This window comes from Neohortaea acidophila (genome assembly GCF_010093505.1).
Source record: "Neohortaea acidophila strain CBS 113389 unplaced genomic scaffold BDY17scaffold_9, whole genome shotgun sequence".
Classification (NCBI taxonomy): domain Eukaryota; kingdom Fungi; phylum Ascomycota; class Dothideomycetes; order Mycosphaerellales; family Teratosphaeriaceae; genus Neohortaea; species Neohortaea acidophila.
In genome coordinates, this window is record NW_022985518.1 from 923350 (window position 1) to 942294 (window position 18945).

General features: G+C 54.7%; 12 protein-coding genes across 12 annotated transcripts; 7 read left to right on the forward strand and 5 right to left on the reverse strand.

Moving 5' to 3' along the window:
• Positions 1 to 34: 34 nt before the first annotated feature.
• Positions 35 to 1810, reverse strand: BDY17DRAFT_302400 (aminotransferase). Its single transcript, XM_033734405.1, has 4 exons — positions 1636 to 1810; positions 1547 to 1579; positions 719 to 1488; positions 35 to 664 (listed from the first exon to the last, which is right to left on the reverse strand). The coding sequence occupies exons 1-4, from the start codon at positions 1673 to 1675 to the stop codon at positions 347 to 349; spliced, it is 1161 nt and encodes a 386-aa protein (XP_033587364.1). The 5' UTR covers positions 1676 to 1810; the 3' UTR covers positions 35 to 346.
• Positions 1811 to 2176: 366 nt separating this feature from the next.
• On the forward strand, positions 2177 to 2530 carry BDY17DRAFT_231284 (ERV/ALR sulfhydryl oxidase domain-containing protein; the record flags this gene model as incomplete). The annotated part of the gene is made up of 1 exon (XM_033730218.1): positions 2177 to 2530. A coding segment is annotated over one exon (354 nt), but the record flags the coding sequence as incomplete, so codon positions are not given.
• Positions 2531 to 2669: 139 nt separating this feature from the next.
• On the reverse strand, positions 2670 to 4026 carry BDY17DRAFT_200369 (uncharacterized protein). The gene is made up of 3 exons (XM_033730093.1): positions 3935 to 4026; positions 3837 to 3881; positions 2670 to 3742 (listed from the first exon to the last, which is right to left on the reverse strand). Exon 3 carries the CDS (start codon positions 3580 to 3582, stop codon positions 2719 to 2721), a length of 864 nt encoding a protein of 287 aa, XP_033587366.1. The 5' UTR covers positions 3583 to 3742; positions 3837 to 3881; positions 3935 to 4026; the 3' UTR covers positions 2670 to 2718.
• On the reverse strand, positions 3695 to 5658 carry BDY17DRAFT_326673 (uncharacterized protein; the record flags this gene model as incomplete). Its single annotated transcript, XM_033737551.1, has 6 exons — positions 3695 to 3742; positions 3837 to 3881; positions 3935 to 4303; positions 4361 to 4544; positions 4611 to 4791; positions 4842 to 5658. The coding sequence occupies 6 exons, from the start codon at positions 5656 to 5658 to the stop codon at positions 3695 to 3697; spliced, it is 1644 nt and encodes a 547-aa protein (XP_033587367.1).
• Positions 5659 to 5837: 179 nt separating this feature from the next.
• BDY17DRAFT_302403 (thioredoxin-like protein) lies at positions 5838 to 6846 on the forward strand. Its single transcript, XM_033734406.1, has 2 exons — positions 5838 to 5993; positions 6050 to 6846. Exons 1-2 carry the CDS (start codon positions 5953 to 5955, stop codon positions 6810 to 6812), a joined length of 804 nt encoding a protein of 267 aa, XP_033587368.1. The 5' UTR covers positions 5838 to 5952; the 3' UTR covers positions 6813 to 6846.
• On the reverse strand, positions 6826 to 8221 carry BDY17DRAFT_255009 (uncharacterized protein; the record flags this gene model as incomplete). The annotated part of the gene is made up of 6 exons (XM_033731485.1): positions 6826 to 7201; positions 7251 to 7301; positions 7364 to 7637; positions 7690 to 7923; positions 7980 to 8078; positions 8137 to 8221. The coding sequence occupies 6 exons, from the start codon at positions 8219 to 8221 to the stop codon at positions 6826 to 6828; spliced, it is 1119 nt and encodes a 372-aa protein (XP_033587369.1).
• Positions 8222 to 8428: 207 nt separating this feature from the next.
• BDY17DRAFT_302410 (uncharacterized protein) lies at positions 8429 to 9958 on the forward strand. Its single transcript, XM_033734407.1, has 4 exons — positions 8429 to 8781; positions 8833 to 8975; positions 9035 to 9389; positions 9520 to 9958. Exons 1-4 carry the CDS (start codon positions 8773 to 8775, stop codon positions 9895 to 9897), a joined length of 885 nt encoding a protein of 294 aa, XP_033587370.1. The 5' UTR covers positions 8429 to 8772; the 3' UTR covers positions 9898 to 9958.
• Positions 9959 to 10075: 117 nt separating this feature from the next.
• Positions 10076 to 11594, forward strand: BDY17DRAFT_302414 (uncharacterized protein). Its single transcript, XM_033734408.1, has 2 exons — positions 10076 to 11021; positions 11111 to 11594. Exons 1-2 carry the CDS (start codon positions 10442 to 10444, stop codon positions 11332 to 11334), a joined length of 804 nt encoding a protein of 267 aa, XP_033587371.1. The 5' UTR covers positions 10076 to 10441; the 3' UTR covers positions 11335 to 11594.
• Positions 11595 to 12697, reverse strand: BDY17DRAFT_302415 (Manganese/iron superoxide dismutase). The gene is made up of 2 exons (XM_033734409.1): positions 12607 to 12697; positions 11595 to 12556 (listed from the first exon to the last, which is right to left on the reverse strand). Exons 1-2 carry the CDS (start codon positions 12673 to 12675, stop codon positions 11660 to 11662), a joined length of 966 nt encoding a protein of 321 aa, XP_033587372.1. The 5' UTR covers positions 12676 to 12697; the 3' UTR covers positions 11595 to 11659.
• A 160-nt stretch (positions 12698 to 12857) lies between these two features.
• BDY17DRAFT_200512 (uncharacterized protein) lies at positions 12858 to 14127 on the forward strand. Its single transcript, XM_033730094.1, has 4 exons — positions 12858 to 12918; positions 13085 to 13548; positions 13613 to 13956; positions 14027 to 14127. Exons 2-3 carry the CDS (start codon positions 13305 to 13307, stop codon positions 13879 to 13881), a joined length of 513 nt encoding a protein of 170 aa, XP_033587373.1. The 5' UTR covers positions 12858 to 12918; positions 13085 to 13304; the 3' UTR covers positions 13882 to 13956; positions 14027 to 14127.
• Positions 14128 to 16484: 2357 nt separating this feature from the next.
• On the forward strand, positions 16485 to 17081 carry BDY17DRAFT_326679 (uncharacterized protein; the record flags this gene model as incomplete). The annotated part of the gene is made up of 1 exon (XM_033737552.1): positions 16485 to 17081. One exon carries the CDS (start codon positions 16485 to 16487, stop codon positions 17079 to 17081), a length of 597 nt encoding a protein of 198 aa, XP_033587374.1.
• Positions 17082 to 17313: 232 nt separating this feature from the next.
• BDY17DRAFT_302421 (histidine phosphatase superfamily) lies at positions 17314 to 18945 on the forward strand. Its single transcript, XM_033734410.1, has one exon. The coding sequence runs from the start codon at positions 17408 to 17410 to the stop codon at positions 18818 to 18820; it is 1413 nt and encodes a 470-aa protein (XP_033587375.1). The 5' UTR covers positions 17314 to 17407; the 3' UTR covers positions 18821 to 18945.

The window sequence follows — 18945 nt, forward strand, 5'->3', positions numbered from 1 at the left end:
AGGAAAGGCGGATTCATGAGATGACGCGGAAAATCCCAGCCTTCTCCACCCAATCGGAAGCCAACCAACGCCGACGCCATGTGGTTAAAGCTTACCAATTTCTTGCATACATTCAAGCATCCGTGCCCCATGCGCAGAAATGAAGCGCTCAAGGAAGAATGTCAGAAGTGAGATCGTACATTCTCGGCAGATCAGAAGGCCAGGGCACCACTCTGCTACTCAAAGGTGAGGTCTCATTCACTACATGTATTCCAAAGTTGAGGCCTTCGACCAACTTCATGCCATGCCGTAATGCCAACTTCGCACCCGTCTATCCTTTGCAAGCCCCTTCTCGCATCTCAAGCATCTAGGGCAGCTGATCAGGCACCTTCCCGTTGATCCCATCGCTTCCGTTAACCCCCTCCGAACCTTCATCGGCGTACTCGCCCCTCTTGTACTCCCTCACCTCCTCACGCCATCCATGAGGGTCCTTGGCTCGGCCCTGCTGAATCGCCTTGAGCTGCTCCAACACCGTCTTGATGACGGGGCCCGGCTCATCGCCGCCGCCTTGATATTTGAAGTGGTCGTTCTTGCTGCGCATGGTAATGGACTTGATCGGGACGAGCGCCGCAGCTGTGCCGGCTGCTGCAATCTCCGTGAAGGTCGGCAACTCTTCATACTTGATCTGTCGTTACTGTTAGCAGGTGTCCGATGCTTCTCCGAGACATTAACAACCCACCACTCGCTGCTCCACCTTCCAGCCGAGTAACTTTGCAATCTGGCACACGCTGTCGCTCGTCACGCTCTTGATCACGTTCTTGCTATCCGGGACCACAATAGTCACGTCCCCCTTTTCCGGCGTGCCGTGCACACCGATGAATCCACTGGTAGAGAACTCGTCCACTTCACTGCGCGTCCTGCTGTCCAGATGGAGGGTGATGCCGAAGCCTTCGTTCCTCGCCTTTTCACTGAACCGCAGGACGGGCGCGTAGTTGCCTCCAACCTTCACCGAGCCGGTCCCCTCGGGCGCGGCGCGATCGAAGTCTTCGAGGATCAAAGCAGCGACAGGGTGCACACCATGGTAGACTCCCGTCGGCAGGACGAAGACCAGGAACGTGTATTCCTCGGGCGGGTTGAGACCTAGTTGCGCGGAGCTGCCGAACAGAAGAGGCCGAATGTACATGCTCGCTCCGGTGTAGTGAGGGGGCACGTATTCTGCATTCAGCGACACGGCCAGATGCACACACTGTTTGAAGAGGTCTACGGGGACTTCAGGAATGGAGATGAACGAGGCGGAATGCTGCATGCGCTCCGCGTTCTGTTGCGGCCGGAAGATGTTGATGGCTTTGTCGTCGGGGGCACGGAAAGCCTTGAGTCCCTCGTAGCACTGCTGACCATAGTTGAGGCCGGGGCACATTCCGTGGAGCTGCAGATAAGGGGACTTGACGAATTTCGGCGGCGTCCATTTGCCCGTCTTCTTCGAGTAGTGCGATTCGATGTGACCGTTGACTTGGGGGAGATGTTAGTGATGCGCAGCACATCCAATCCAGCTCGCGAGGGTCCTCACCTTCTCGAACGCGAAATCCGATGTCGTCCCAATCTGTGGTCGGGAACGGTCAGCGCGAGGGTTGTGAGCAGGGGGATAGACTCATTTACCGATGGTGTTGACGGGCGGCGGAGGGAAGGAAGAGGCCATCTTCACGGTTGTTGCGTAGAATGTGATTTGGGGGTATTAACGGCTTTGAAGAATCTACTGCGCGATCTTAGTAACCAATACAAACTCCAGTGCAAATCAGTCTCGACGCTCGAGGGAAGGTGTGGTGTGTGGAAGTCCGAGAGCAATGCCGCGCCTTTTCCCGCCGATCTCGGTCCTGTGGCCGTCCGTGCTCCAGGCTCCCGACCCCGGACTCCGGGCCGGGCCGGGGTGGCTATTGAGCTCTAAATGCGTCTGCTTTCATGTGCATACGTAGTGCATCATCGTTCTCTTCCTTTCACCCACCATATGGCAAGGATGCCGCTCAATAGTTCTACCCGCCGGAACGTTCTCATCATCGCCTTCTCTGCCATCATATCCATCATCTTCGTCACATCTTTCCGCTCTCAGCCTTTTCGAGATAGAGCAGCTCCATTAGGATCACAATTCGCCTCTGCGGATCTACACGGCTCTTCCACCTCACAAGCATCCCTCTCCGGCCATGCAATAGCGCCCAAGCTTGGCAACGAGACACTCAAGGCCGAGCTGGGTCGTGCATCATGGAAGCTGTTCCACACGGTCATGGCTCGTTTCCCGGAATCACCAACCCTGGACGAACGAGAAGCCTTGCGCTCCTACATCCACCTCTTCCAGCGACTCTACCCTTGCGGAGAGTGCGCCGAGCACTTCGGCCAGGTCCTTCAAAAATTCCCTCCGCAGGTGTCCGGGAGGAATGTCGCAGCAGGGTGGGCGTGCCACGTGCACAACGAGGTCAACAAGAGCTTGCAGAAGCCCATCTTCGACTGCTCTCAAATCGGGGACTTTTATGATTGTGGCTGCGCAGAGGATGAGAAAGAAGACATGAACATTGCGGGATCTGGCAAAGATACCATCAGAAGCCCGCTAGAAGGCGACAGCCTGAGCGGGTGGCATGAGATCAGAAGTTAATGCGGAAGATGTGGATATGCGCCACGACTCATGATATATGAATTCTATGGCTCCAGTTAGCTGCCAATTACATTCACCGAGGATGCCCGACGTTCATCTCAGCCATCCTGTCGGTACTCCTCACAGTCCGAATCACCCGCCTCGGTCTCTGCTCGCGACTGAAGATACTCCTCCCAATCCGACTCGGGCTCTTCGGGCTCTGCTCCTTTGTGCGCTACGTACGCGGCGCCTTCGGCAGGCGTTGGCGGCCAGTGGTGGTAGACAGGACTCTTCTTCAACAGCTCTTCGCGGATCTTCGGCCACTGTCCCGAAAGCACTGGCACCTGCGCTCGTCCCAGCTCAACGAGGTTACCCTCCGACCTTTTGTCCTTTAGCACGAGCTTGTGCAGCTCCAGGTCCTCTCCAATGTCGTGTTTCCTGCTGCAATCAGGCAGGATGGCGGTCTCGACCGAAGCTGGTTTCCACAGTTCCGCAGCGCCATCCTGGTCTTCGTCCATCAAACGGTCACCAGCAGCGGGCATTTTACCGAGAAACCGCGTGTTATACACCAGGATACACCCGTCAATAATGTCTGCGCACATTGACTCGACTTCTTCATCTTCGAATTCGCCGCGCTCGTGTCTGGCTTGATAGCGACGGAAGACGGTGGTGATGCGGGCCAGCTGCTCGCGAGCAAGGCGCTTTTGGTATTCGATGTCTGCTCGTTTTCTACAGACCTCTTCTTCGCCGCTGTCGACGTCCTCGCCTTTGGCGATATCTTGCAGGCGTTGGAGATGCTTCAAGATCATCTGCTTGTGTTGCTCGGGCATGGGTGCATTGTGCACGTCTGTATCGTCAATGATGTCCATGGGGTGTATTTGATTTGAAGAAGTCATGTCGAAGGGTGGAATGGAGTGGCTATGAAGAAAGGATTGCTTTCGAGAGGACGGCAGGAATATATAGCCAAGGGTCAAGCCCATCATCCACGATGCGGCACACAATGTGGTCTACACAAACTAATACAAAGCTAAATTCAACAAACGATGAGGGTCGAATTAAATCTTGGCTAGCCAAGTGAATGCAGCACGTCTTGCCCTATAGCTTCGATGTTTGCTTCTCCTGCTTCAATTCCTTCTCGGCCCACTGGTGTACCGCATTGTCAGTACGACGCTTTGTAGAACACTGGCGGTCGCTTGCATGTTTGCCGTACGGGCACACACGCGGGACGATAACTTACCTCTCGCAACGTTCTCTTGAGGATCTTTCCACTAGGGTTCTTGGGCTGTGAGAGAGGATCAGCGTTGTGCAAGCCAGGAACCATCATGGTATGCTTACAATGTCGTCCAGGAACGCAACCCCGCCGTCGAGTCTTTTGTACTTCGCCAGGCGTTCGGCCATGAACTTCTTCACCGTCTCCGAATCCAACTTCTTCCCCTCAGCCGAGTCGCGGCGGACAACATACGCACGAGGGTACTCCGAGTCGTCGTCTTTGAACGGCTTGACACCAATCACAGCGGCGTCGACAATGTGTGGGTGAGACAGCAGTACACTTTCCAATTCCGGCGGTGCCACTTGAAAGCCTCGGACTTTGATCAGCTCCTTCTTGCGGTCCACAATGTACCACTTTCCCGAATCTTTTGCGCAGTACGCCACGTCACCCGTGTGGAAGAAGCCTTCTTTGTCCCAGCTCGCGGCTGTGGCATCCTGTGTTACCATTAGTATGGGCTAAACCCGACAGATGAGCAAGGCTACGGCACTCACTTTGTCGAGGTAGCCTCCAATGACCGTGGGTCCTCGGACGCACAGCTCGCCCCGAACATCGTAATCGGTGATGTCTTTGCCCTCATCGTCGATCAACTTCATGTCCAGGCCCGGCAGAGATCGGCCTACGCTTCCGGTATCGTCGGTTTCAGGGTAAGGGAAGTTTGTCACGATGCATGTGGTTCTGTGAATGCGTGAGTGATTTGATCAGACTCCCGCATACGCACACTTTCACCCTGAGAAGACTTACTCGGTCATGCCCCAGACTTGAGTGAAGATGGCGTTGTCAAGTAGACTCTGGAATCTCGCTTGAGGACCTTTGTCCAATGGAGCGGCTCCGCACGTGGCGAACTTCACTGAACTCAGGTCGTACTTTTTGGTCTTGTCCGACATGATGATGGAAATGATCATCGGCGGAACAGATGCGATGTCTAAATGTGTGTAAGTAGTCTACGCGAGACAAGAGAAGTCTGTTACTCACCAGTAATGCGGTACTTCTCGATCGTCGCAAGCCAGGTCTCGAGCTCGAAGCGGCGCATCACGTACGTTTCCACCCCGTTCTTCAACGGAGACCAATGCGTGCATGGTGCGACGGCGACGTGGAACATGGGCATGCACATGATCCGCTTCTCCTCGTACGGCTTCGGCTTCCAGTCGTTGATGAGCACATGCTGGGCGATGAGGTTGTAGTGACTGATATACGCGGCCTTTGGGAGTCCAGTCGTCCCGCTGGAGAACATGTGGCCAGCGGAGGTATTCTTTGCCGTTTCCAGGTCGTCGAACCGTACCCAGTCTTGCTCACCGTGGTCCAAGAGGGTGCGCCATGATTTGAAGCCTTTGGGGATCTTCTGGTCCTTGAATGTATCAAAGATCAGAATGTTGGAGCGCGGGATTTTGTTTTCATCGGCGGCCTTGAGAGCATGCTTCAGAATCTCGGGCTCTACGATGAGAAACTTGACCCGACCCGCTTTAATAGCATGAGAGAGCTCGTAAGGCTGGTAAGAGGGGTTGGTGCCGGCGAAAATGCCACCAAACGCGTTGATGCCGTTCACCAGGATGGGATAGTGGATGTTATTGAAGCTGTGGATGGACACCACATCGCCCTTTTGCAGGCCATGCTTTCGGAAGCCTGCAGCGAGCTTCCGAATTGTCGATTTGGCCGAGTTGAGTGTGTAATTATTGGACGGGTCGAGGGCGTCAATATAGATGGGCTTGTCCGGGTCGCATGCGGGCTTGTCGAAATACCAAGAGAGGAGATCTTGAGTGGGCACGTCCACTTGCTCCTTTGCCTCGAACATTGTTGGAGATCCGCACAACCAGCGCGGGGATTGAAGGTTGGCCAAGAAGAAGCTTAAGAATGAACAACGGTGGACGTGGCTGGAGTGACGTGAAGTCGGCCTTGTCGGCCTTTGACCTCGGCTGCTTGCCGACATCATATAGCCTTGTCACGTGCTATGATGTAAGCCCTCGGATCAACGTCGCCGTAAGCGGACAATTGTTGCAGACGGGAGGATCTGTATCCATTTCCATTGACCATCGAAAACGTGTGTAACAACGCAATACTGTCCCTACCATCTATCCAAACAACAAACATGGCCGAGTCCAAGCTATTCTTGCATAACCATCCCGGGTCGTATGTACCTCGGCGGAAGTCCCACGATGCCCACATTCATTGACTGATTGTAACAGCTCGTACGCGCAAAAGGTACGACTGGCTCTCCGAGAGAAAGGGATTCCATTCGACATGGAAGTCCCCGAAGGTCTGGGCTCCGGCAAACCTATCCCCAAATTGGCGGAGTCGAATCCGAGGCTGGAAGTGCCAGCTCTCGTGGATGGTGACTTCAAGATCTTCGACTCGAAGGTTATCCTCGCGTATCTTGAGGAGAAATATCCAGAGAAGCCGTTGTTGCCCAAAGATCCCAAGGCTCGTGCTACCGCGAGGATGATTGAGGAAGTGTGCGATACGCAGTACGAAGCCATCAACTGGGGCATCTTGGAGATCACAGGAGCCGAACGTGCCACGGGAGTCCTGGCGGAGAACATGTTGTCTGCGGCCAAGAAGCAAGTTGGAATCATCCACGAATGGCTTATTGTCCGTCTCGGCGACAAAGAGTACTTCAACGGAGACACCTTCGGATATGCGGACATCGCTGTAGTTCCGTATGTCAACCGGACCTTTCTCTACGACATGCTGGATGTAGACAGCCCTATTGGCAAATGGAGGGCTCGAGTCATGCAGCGTCCAAGCGTGAAGCAGACGTTTGAGGAACTGGAGACTGCAACGAACAAGATGAAGGACACATTCAAGGACTGGTTCAAGCCTGGCACTGGCCTTCGACGCGAGTATCGTGATCACCGCTTGGAATGGATGATTAAGTCCGGTGGACTCGACATTGTGACGCAAGGTCTGAGGGACAAGAACATTCGATTCTCATGGCCTGAAGGGATCTAAAAGCAAAGTTTATCTAGGCATAGTACAGTGCTGATATCCCATTCAACACCACCTTTTCCTTTTTGCCTTCCTCTGTCACTTTGTCCAAGTTTCCTTTGACTCTCGCCTTCACCCAGTCACCAGCCGCAATACCCGACGCTGCATCATTCTCTGCTTTCAGGCCAAGCCTCTTAAGCAGAGGGCTATCCAAAGTCTTTAGCTTGAGATCGTGCGCTGGACGCAAGAAGTAAAGCAGACCCAGCCGATCGATGTGAGCTTGGTCGGGTGGAGGGGCGACGACGCGATGGACCGATGACTTCAGATATCCAGCGGACCAAAATTGCAATACGTCGGCGATGTTCACCGTGATGGACTCGGGGTATGGCTTGACCCATTTCCAGGAACCGTCGCTATGTCCAAGTTAGCATGTGTGTACGCGGTCGTAGTAGAGAGACTGACTTTGAGCGTATCTGTAGAGCCGCGATTGGCTGTCTGAATAGCAGGGTAAGGCTGTATTTGATGTGAGTAACGTGCATGTTTCTATTCCCTTGGGCGGAGCTCTCGCCTCTGACCTGCCAAAATCGCTATGCCCTTGCGAATAAATGTTCTGATACCGCTCGTTCTCTTCCGTAGAGCGAGCGCGGTAGATCATATATCGAAGATGGCAGTCAGAAACATCGTTATACTGGTGTCCGTTCGCGAGATGGTCTTCGGGGAGCTCGAGGACCAGAGCGATAAGGACGAGCAGTTTCTGCACAATGTCCTGGGCAATCTTGCGTTGGAACCGCTCAATCTCTTCCCGGTGCTCGTTGATGATCTCGGGATGCGTCCGTTCCAGCTCCGGAACTAGATGATGTTAAACAGCGGAGCAGCTGGGGCAGGAGGATGGTCCACGAACTGTACTTGAAGATATTATACATTTCGAAATTATCGCGGAACGCTGTCCCATTCCTCTCAGGGAACAGCTCTTGCATGCCCTTTGGGCGATAGCCGTTGTAGTTGCCATTCTCGAGGTCGGCGCGGTACTTCAGCTTCTCCTCCACGGGCAGCTTGAAGACTTGCTTGCCGATGGCGAACTGGCGGTCGATTTCGTCTTGAGGCAAGCCAAAGTTGATAATATAGAAGAAGCCGACTAGGGAAAGGTGTTAGTAGATGCGTTGCGTAAAATATGCTGTGCGGCCGTCTCACCGTTGTGCACTGCGTCCTTCAGCTGGTTCGCGAGCTGCTGCTTGCCACCCGGCTGGTCGAACTCGGAGAGATCCAAAGTCACTAGATCCGCCCAGTCCACTATCGAAATCAGCAATGTGATTTTGTACTTTCGGGTCTGAGAAGCTGTTCGTCTTACACTCATACTTCGATTCCTCGACTTGAGTGTACTTCTCCAGCTTGCCATTAGGCACACTGGGCATGCTTTGAACAGCGGCGGCCATGTCGTCACGTTCGATGGCGTTGAGCAATATAGACAAGGTAGAAAACCGTGAATATCTGGAATGAAGAGGTTGGACATCGAATCGTACCAAGTCCCCTCCGTTGTACCTCCGATGATCGGCATCCTCGAGCTGCCCTGCTCTTAGGGTTGGTAAGCACGCAATCATTGAGTGAAGTTGAGCAGCTCCGCTATAACGTATTCAACATTGCTGGCAACCGCTTCTTCACGACAATGCGGTGGACTATCGTCACCGTCAATGACAAAAAGCGGCACGTCGATTCATCCATCAGCATGCTGCAGTGCACAACGAGAACGTCACACGGTCGACCTATCGGGGTCTAGACATCACCGTGAATGCGATTGAGTAAACCACCGACCGTAGATTCTTTGTACGATCTAAAATTAATGGTAAGAGAGTGAAGTCAAAGAGGATAGAATAAGGCTCCCCTTTGTTAGGAACAATGTCGATTGTGCGACTTCACCTCGGTCGAGCAGCCTTTGTGTCGTTGCTTTGTGACAACCATACGAGCAACGGGTATAAGTGCAGCGAACATGTCGAAGGTCTGTTCCCTTCAGAACATATCAATTGCAATTCACCAACCTACCTCACAGCAGCACCACCCCAGCCCGAAATGTCTGACGCCCTACAAACCCGCGAGCAGTTCCTGGCTCAGCTTCCCCAACTCATCGATCTCCCCGACGACGCCGATGAGGAGTGCGGTATTTGCTTGGAAGAGCACCATCAGCCAATGGCAGTATGTGAGAAGCACATCTTCTGCCGCGGATGCATCGACGAGTGGCTAACCGACGACAGGAACAATACTTGTCCGACTTGTCGTCGCATCCTCTTTGCCGTGCCCAATGCCGAGGAAGAGGATGACGCGGAGGACGAGGTGCTGACGGAGGAGGAGGTCTTTGACCTGATTGAGATCGAATCAGGGCTCACTCACGACACATTCCCACGGGTTAATATCGTGGGGGTGACGACAGCGCAGATTCACGAAGTGGTGCCAGAAGCGCGCGAGTATCTCCGCGAGATCAGGGGCATCGGTGGCGTGCCGCAGCCGAACGAGACGGCACTTCTGGATGACACAATCATCGGCCAGCACCTTGGTGCAATGGGCAATTTCCTGTTTGGGCATGCGTTTGTGATGCACAGATCATACACGGTACGTCAATGGCGGGCCTGGAAGATCATTCTGGAGGTGGTTCGAGCAGGTCTGTGTGGCTACCCCCACAAAGAGGTCACAGGCGACGAGTTGGCCACTTTCACAGACCATTTCCTGACATCCGTCGAAGAGGAACTTTTTGTGCTACGGGACAGCGGCTATGGCGAAGAAGTGGACGACTTCTTCGAGCCCGACCCTCACCGACAGACTCCGGCAGGAGATCTGGTCTACCTTGTGGAGTATGTGCTCTTCCAGTGCATTACCGCGTATCAGGGACGGGACTTGTTCGATGCAATGCTATAGTGACCGACCAGGGGGATGGACATTATGGGGTGGAATTCTCGGGAGACAATACGAAGCGAGAAGGGTGCTAGATCGGGATCTTGGGGTCGGTAGCTGGTGCTGTTTGGAGATTGGCGTTCCGTCCATTGATAGTGCGCTGTGTATTGCAAATGCGTTCTTGATTTTGTCTGTTGAAGAGCAAGCATTAAGCGATCTCGCGACGTAGCACAGATGACAGGAGCTCGAAGTCGTGGAACATCAATCACCCCAGGGTCCATGCGCCGGGATGTGCGGGAGCTAAGGCTACCCCGCGATGCACTAGCTGCATTGGGACTGGCGACCCCCACACGGCGATTGTGTTACCTGGCACGCAAGCACTCATCGGCCCTACTTGGCCCTCTTCCCTCCACTGATTGTCCATCAATTGGGAATGCCTTCGGTGAATCAGGGGTGAACGACGTCTTCTCGTCTTGAAGCAAAGGCCTACGCTTTGTCCACCCGTCTTTGTCCCGAGTCACTTGCGCGGGGACGCGTGACCGCTCACACGCAAGCTCTACGTCACAACATCCTCTCGAGTCTCCTCCAGCTCCCATCGCTTCCGAAGCTCCAGCTACACCGCACCCTCTCACACACCGCATTAACTGTCGATCTTGCTCCCTACCTGACCTGCAGAAGCGCTGGGCTGTGTATCTGGCATCTGCCCACCCCCATCCTCCGTCAGCCACACCTCAATCTCACCCAAACCTCGTCACTCCTTTCCATTCCACACCATGTCCGACGACAACAACAATCAAGGGCACTCCCCGCCGCCCTCGCACCGACGCCGCACCTCGTTCGTCGGAGAGACATTGGCCGACTTGTTCGGATCCGGGCGTGGTTCGATGAATCGCTCCACAAACGAACCGAACAACTCCCCACCCACCCAGCAAATGCCGGGCCCCATCTCACAAGCCGCCGCCCAAGCTCAGCGTCGTCGCCTCTCGCTCACCACTCTCGGTCTCTCTGCCTCCCCCAACCAGTCGTCTGCCTTTGCCTCCATGCGTGGGCGCGGAGACAGCCTCACCTCCACCAACAGCGGCAGTCCAGAAGAGTCAGCAATTGCCGAGGACGACGGGCAGGGCCGTGAGTCGAGCCTGAGCAGCAGCCCCTCCAACACCCCATTCCAGCGTCGCACCAGTTTCGGAGCAAGAGCGTTGCGGGACATTCGCACCGGCTCATTCAGTGGGCAACAGGCGGGCAGTGGAGGCGGAGGAAGCCCGGGACAGAATGGTACATCATCGTCCAGTAATGGCTCTGCGAACAAATCTTCCCACACCAGGACAATCTCTTCCCGAGATGCCAAGGGTCGAGGTCTGTCCCGTGCACCATGATTTTTGCCCGATCATACTCTCTTTTCATTTTTCATGGGCACCACTGCTAACTAGTCATCTTCTGTGCAGGCTCGAGCGAGGGATTCAACTGGTCGGATAATCTGCGTTCGCGTGCGGAGCGTACCTCAATCGCCGGTCAAGGCGGACTGGGAGGTGCTGCCGCTAGCCCTCCTCGCCCTCAGAACGTTCCGCCGATGGAGGCGCCTCCCGTGGCACCTCCCAAGCCCAAGGAGAGGCCTAGACCGGATCACTTCCAGGAGCGTATTCTCAAGGGCGATTTCTACATGGACTGATTAAGAATCGGTGGCACTACTCTCACCCTCAGTCGAATGTTTGAGAGTCTTAGGTGGAACATTTTGACGTGGGACTCGGGATTATGAAGGACCCAGAGTGAAGAAGCAAGGTGCTGAGGAGTTGTTTGGTGTTTTGATTTACGACACGCTCGTTCAGAGTGGTTTTACGAAGGACACGATCAGGCGGGTGGGACTGCCGTAGCATTTCTTGAAGTGTACCAGTAGCTCTTTCTAGCTCATGCGGACAGACAAACCGGATGCTTTTCCCGGACTCGCAGGATGTGATCTGTATACTCGTACAAAACTCCCATACATTATGCGCCGCTCACCTCCGCATAAACCCCGGCCTCAGCACCTCCGGAGGCATGTTCGTCTGCACCGCATACCAATCTATCGCATCCCACCACCGCGCCAAGTACTGCCTCTTGCCCTTGATGCCGAAATCATGCAGCCAGACATGCTCCCACGTATTGACACAAAGCACCGGCGCCAGCTGCGTCCCGCCGGGAGGAATCTTCGCCTCCGCCTTGCCGCCCGCCGTATGTCTTCCAAAAGCCCCGGCATCATTCGCCGGCTCGGCATTGTAGTAATCTTCAAACGACTTCGCATTGGCGGTGTTCACATCGAGTCCTTGAAGGCGGTATGCGGCGGTGGGAAAGGGCGTGCCGGCGTTGTAAGTGGTCAGCACGCGCCAACCCTGGTCATCGCGCTGAGCGAAGCTCCCAGACCCCGAACTACGCATCCACACAAGCCAGACAAACCCCGGGCCAAACATGCCCGAAGCCGCATCGAGCATAGCAGTCCGCAGCGTATCAATACTGCCAAACGTCTGCTCAAGGCTCGCCTTCACCGCCGCGACCTTCTGGTCTTCAATGTGCACAGGCGCGGTGCTGAGCGTCTTGAAGAAAAAGTGGTTGTTGTACGCCATGCTCGCGTGATTGAACAGGCTGGCGTTCATGGGGTCGCGAGCGAAGCGCAGCAGGAGGCTGTACGCTGTTTCGTTGTACGTGGCCTCGCCGGCCGTGAGGGAGTTGAGTTTGTCTGTTATCATGCCTTGGTAGTCGAGCCATGCTTGTTTGAAGCCCTCGTTGCTGAATAGACCCGGCACTCCGTTTTCTTCGAAGCTCTTTTCGAGGCCTGCAAGTGGGGGGACGGAATGCGCTGCTCGTTTTTGTGCTTGCTGTGGACGGAGGAGGTGTTGTTGGATTGGGGGTGTTCGTGCCTTTGCGCCGTCAATGTCTGGAGCGTGTAGTGGAGTGTAGACACACTTACGCATGCTGGACAGAGCCATGATGTGGATGCAGCTGAGACCAATGGCCTCACTAACCGTCTCGTGGCCATTGTCGTGTTGGGTGGACTGGTGTAGTTCGAAGCATTCGGCCTTTCAAGATCTCAAGATCTATGGCGACAAATATTCACGCTAGGCCGGATCGGGGCTGCCCGCCGCTGACCTGCGATGGCTTCACCTTCGAGCCGCGAGCCTGCGCCATTTACCTTGCCACCGACATACATTTTGTTGCAAACATTAAGGATGGGAGCAACCTGTCTTGATTTGATGCTCTATAATTCATCTTATGCGTCTTGGTGCACATTCATCCCACCCTGACCACGTTCGCCCCGATGCTTCCATCCCTTCCTTGACTTTGCTCTCCTCCGATGTTTTCACCCCGTTCCCAACATTGCCCGCTTCCCCATTTGATTTCCTCCTCCCGAGCGATTGTAGACTTGGTGCTGACTTCCTGCTTCCCAGTGAGCCCCCCCACGTTGGCGACATTGATGCTGTGTCTTCTCTGGGCTGCTCTCGCGTAGTGTCGAAGATTGCATCAAGCTTGAGTAGTGTTAGCGGCATTCTTCGAGGTGGCGTGGGTGGTTTGTCGAAGTCTTCTCCACATGGCCGTGGCCCGGAGGTCTCCCGCTCCGGCACAGGCGAGGTGTCCAGCCCCAAAGGCGGATTGGAGTCCAGGTAGGTGATGATGAAAAAAAGCGGTGCAGAGATGTCGAGGTGGTTGTCCCAAAGGTGTTGGGTGAAGCAGCGTGTACTGGAATTCGGCAAAACCCGCGACACGATGTCGAGGAGGGTTGATTGCAAAGAATTGGTGGCCGAAGCAGCGTGCACTGGACTTCAGCGAGAAGACAGCCGAGGCGTCAGTTCCTGGAGGAGTGAGCCTGTCGACGTCTGGTATGGTATGCTTGTCGACTCCCGAAGGACGAGCTGTAAGTACGTGAGAGGGACCTGATACATCGAACCCCCGGAGGAGAGAGGGCTGATGCATCGAAGGGAGGGTGTGCAGGATACGTCGCTCTGCGGAGAGGAGCATCAGTGCGGATTTCGCAGCTGCAGACTCCCGAAAGAGGAGCTGGACTTCAAGATATAATAGTGTGCAAGGACGGCCCCAACCGGAACCGCCGACAGCGTCAACCTTGCTCGACACCCGAAGGTGGAACTCGGTTTCGGCGATGAAGCAGCTGCGGACACCCGGAGGTGGAGCTGAACTTCAAAAAGGGATCGAGAGAAATTGTGGTCTTAGAGGAGGCCACGAGAAGTAGCTGCGGGCACCCGGAGGTGGAGCAGACTTCCGAGAGAGAACGAGGAACAAAGATAGCTCAGAAAAGGACCACCAGGTAAGACACCCGAAGGCGCTTGAAAGAGGAACAAAGCCGACCCAGAAAAGGACCGACAGCTGCATCCCAGAAGCCCGAAGGCAACGAGAGCGGAGGGTTGCATCCCTATAGCGGTCACTCTTGACGGACCAGACAGGGCCGGCCGTCTCAAGGCGCTGAAAGGGAGCAAAGGAGGCAAAAAATTGGGTTGACAGAAGAGCCACCCAAGAAGGGCGGGCTCTAACTGACGTTTGTGTTGTGAGGAAGAAGAAGAAGAGGAAGAGGCGCCAGCTTTGAATTTCGTTGTGCGCTGGCCCGAGCGTCGACAAGCGATTACGTTACTAAGACTAACGCGATTGAGTCGTCAGATGCAAGCAGACTGGAGTGAGACATGGGGCCTGGATGTTCAAAGAGATGCGGAGAAAGATGGCGGTGGCTGCGCGACAAGTGGAGAATGCGTTAGAGCCCCCAGCTCGTCTTGTTTGTTAAGGGGTTGGAAGAGACAGCAACGAAACCTGTACCTAGGATTTGCCATGAGAAGTCCGTACCGTTGGGCGATTCGCTAATTGAACACAGTTGAGCAGACATTCATTTGCCTTATCTTTTCGTAGCTCAAGACCGGCCGGAATGGCGGCAGGCGAACACAAGTTTCCCGAAGGCGCATGCAGTCCTTGACGTGTATGCAGGTCCTCGACACGGAGACGAGCATCTCGGTTATGCCGATATCTTGTCGTCTGCGATAGCCAGCGTTATTCTACTCCACGAAGATATCCAGGCCAACTCCTCTTGGGATGTGTCTACTGGCGTTTCTCGAGGCAGACAAGCAGTGCCCATCCCAACTCACGTATATGTAGCTCGATGAGCCACCATCCAATTGGGTATCCCGGCTGTTCAAACATTCACAATGAATGCTTGCGTGGCATCAGTGGGTTGATACTGATGAAGAGACAGAGGTGAGGTCGGGCTTGAACTCCACTCTTTCTTGAACGGCGGCTGTACTAAAGTACCGCGATACATCGGCCGTGCGCCCCTCTTCCGTTCCATCTTCCTCTTACAATCCTGGCTCTTTATGGTCTCATTGGCTACAACTACTATCTTTCATACTATGCATTCGGAGTTGACTATAGTGAGACTGACCTGTCTATAGCTGTCTTTGAAGTGCCCGGAGGCGCGCCAAAGGAACGAATTTGATTGGCTTCGAGCACGCGCGTATCAAAGGAAACAGTCACCAGTCACTCAACGAGCTCACGCAAACCTGAAACAAATGTCTCATGATCTGCTCCAGACAGCGATATCTCTTGTCGCTGATCGCCTATTCTCGGCTTCGCCTTGTCGACAATGATAGATGTTTGCGAGCATTCACGTGCTATGGGCGGGTTACCTTACCCCGGCGGCGCGGCGCTCAAGACTCACATTCACCGCAGCCTGAAAGTGAGACACTTCCATTCACTCTTTCCTTCAATACTCGCGCCATCTGGGCTTCACGTACGGTGGTGAAAATCATCTCCCATTTCTTATATCGTTCCCGCGCTGTGCGCGTTCGGCTGGCACTGAAAGAATCGTCTGCATAATGTCTCCTTTCACCATCACGCTAATATACCTTCTCACATCCGTCAACGCGAGAGTGCTCTGGGTCCAAGAGGATTTCGAGTCGTCACTCAGCGCCAGTCTGCGTGCTAAACGCTCCACCAACACTTGCAAGGCAGCGGCATCTCTCAACCAGTGTCCTGGCGATTTTCCCCCAAACTTCTGCTGCTCTCCAACTTCCACATGCCTGTCGATCAATACTGGCAATACTTCGATCATTTCGGCGATATGCTGTCCCAACGGCTCGGACTGCAGCGTTATCAACCCGATCAACTGCAATGAAGCCCTTCAAGACGCGAATCAATTCCCCGTGAGCGAGCTGCATTCAATCCCGCCACAACAGCTTGAGTCATGTGGGGATGGCTGTTGTCCGAAGGGATACACATGCAATAACGGCCAGTGCAAGGCGCTGCATCCACTGTCGACCAGCGCGACTTCGAGCCCATCTTCTGCATCCTCCGCCTCGAGTTCTGCCGCATCAAGCGGAGGGACTGCGGCCCCGGCCACGGCAAGCGGTCAGCCTTTGGAAGGACCAACGACAGGGACACATTTCAGTCCAGCATCTTTCGCTGCGGGTTTCGTACCGGGAATTGCGATTGGCCTAATCGCCGTCGCCCTCGGCATCTTCGTATGCCTGACTCGAAAGCGCAAGAAATCGGAAAAACATACGGAGAAGACTCGCGACACTCTCACGGATCTGAGCACTCTTGGACCCACCTCTCACGGCCGTTCAATCTCTGAGCCGACCATAGATCCAAGTTCCTGGGGTGCGCGGACTGACTTTCTCCGTGGCACACCACCGCGCACCGTGAACTCGAATGACATTGTCACCAGCAGCTACAAAGTCGAAGCAAGTGGGCCGAGTCCAACTGCCAGCCGAACGCCTGGAATCAAGGCCCTCTTCAGCCGCTCGCCATTTCTGAATCAAAACTCCCTCCACACCGCCCTTGACTCAGTCTCCCATGCCTGCTCATCTGAAGCGCGGAACCCTCAGCTTCACCATCTCGCCCATTCGCGGGTTGAAGAAGCAAAAGAGCATGCACTCTCTCCGCCGCCAAATGCAAGAAGCCGCACGGTATGGCATGACGAGCCGAGATCGGACCGGCAGTACCGAGACAATCCAGGTGCTGATGACGCCGGATCAACGCACCATGCCTAGAGACAACACACCCTCATCCTCAGGAAAATACCAACCCCCTCGCTCAGAAGAAGCGTGGGCCACGAACAACGCCCGAACCCAGCCACAGCAACCGCAAGCACGAACGCCCTACGCAACCTCAAGCAGGTATCCGAGCGAACTACCTCCACTTTCGATGCCCGCGCCGCCTCCGCTGCCCACTGGCATCAATGGACGGCCGGAGTTTCTCGATTCGCCTTACACGCCTACGAAGATTCAGGGTGAAGGTGGGCCGGGTGGTGGTCTGGCCGTGCCGGGTGGGAGTTCCGCGGATTTGAGGCGAGATACGACGTTCTCTTCGATGATGGAGCGAGCAGGGCTGCGGAAGAGTGACTTGCTTATGGGTACGAAGAAGCGGGTCGACGGCAGGTTTGGCTGGTGATTGCGTCTCTCATCTTTCTCTTTATCGATGGGTTTCGTGTGATCTGACAATGAATGACATGAATTCCGATCCTTAGTCAATGAACTACTTCTTCCATCGTGATCCTCCGTTAGCTACTCTTCACGGTCGTAGGGTAAGACGGCAACTCTATGGGTGGGCTGTAGACCACACTTCAAATCCGGCCTGCCCAATGATTCGCCGCACGTGGGAGCCATGTGCGCGGCGATCGCAACTTGATCAAACCCAATTGAGAACCTTGTTACTTTGACAGGCCGGGTATATTAAGACAGATCTCTCCGATGTGAGAATTGCAAAAGACAGCAAACATGTTTTACCTCACGAGTGCGGCCTTGTTGGTCGGCGGTGCATTTGCCCAAGTCCCCAGCGCCTTGTATGGCACCTTCTACCCGAAGAACATCAACACCACGGAATGGATTAGCAATGACACCATAGGCACTTATGGCGGCATCTACCAAGCGGGAACGTACGACTGGAATGTCGAGAATAAGACTTATGGAACCTATGACTACTGCTTCATGCCTCACCCGAGGGTGCAAGAGTATCGACTTCCCGCACCCGTGGCCAATGGCTCGGTCAAGGCTGAGCTCGTGTATTTGCAATACCTGCAACGGCATCAGAGACGGACGCCTTACAACATCTTACCCACGGGCGAGAATCAGCCGTTTGAGTGCGACAACATCGACACCTACCTCTATGCTGGGCCTGGCCAGGGTGTGTCCGCTCAAGCGCCTATCGATGTTTACGGCGAGACATACACCGATCCCACGAATCCGTTCGTGAAGACGTACATTCCAGGGACGTGTCAGTATCCTCAGCTTACCATCGGTGGTCTTTTGGACGCCTACATCCATGCACAGGACCTGTGGGGTGTGTATGGGGAGAAGCTCGGATTCTTGCCTTCGTGTCCGGACAACACCACATGGTTTCGATCGTCGGAGTCGCCATTGACCCAGCAGACAGCCGGAGGGGTGCTGCGAGGGATCTGGCCTTCTTACTCCAAGTCGCTGCCCTTGCATCAGCAGGCCACGGATGTTGATACGGTGAACGAGGGCTTCTCCTGCAGTTACCGCAACACGATCCTAGCGGACATTCTCAACACTTCGGCATGGCAAGCGCAGCTCCAGGCCGCGGCGCCTCTGCTCGCTCAGCTCGAACCCTTCACCGCCAACGACAGCGCTTGGACGCAGACGTTTGATCATCTGTCTGATAATTTCCAGAGCCGCTTGTGTAATGGGTATCATCTTCCCTGCGCCATCAATGACACTTCAGACTGCGTGAGCATGACCCAAGCGGACGAGGTCTTCCGAACAGGCGATTGGGAATGGAATTATTACTGGCGAGCCTATCCCAACGCAAAGACGTACATCCAGACGGTGGAGGGCCTGTTCATCCAGGAGATCCTGGCGCGATTCGCCGCCGTGGAGGCCGGGACCAACACGATCAAGTACGAGCATGACTTTATCCACGACGGCGACATTGGACCCGTCGCTGGAGCTCTGGGCATTTCTTCGCTTCGTTGGCCAGGTATGGGGAGTAACATCGCCTTTGAGCTCTGGCGTATTGATGGAGGGTCGATTTATGCGCGTGTGCTATACAGTGGGCAGCCCATGGAGACCATCTATGGCCTTCTCGAGTGGTTGCCTCTGTCGCAATTGGTCGGGATTTTGCAGGAGTATGTTCCCGAGAACATTATCCAGCTCTGCAATACGAGTAGTTAGTGAAGCAGAGATGAGGAAGACAATAATACCATCAGTCTCCTCCCAAAGTGCTTCCACCAGAAATAGAGTTTCGCAATTGGTGGCGACGTCCAGTCCGATCGCGGCTGTTCAATGTTGATCACGAG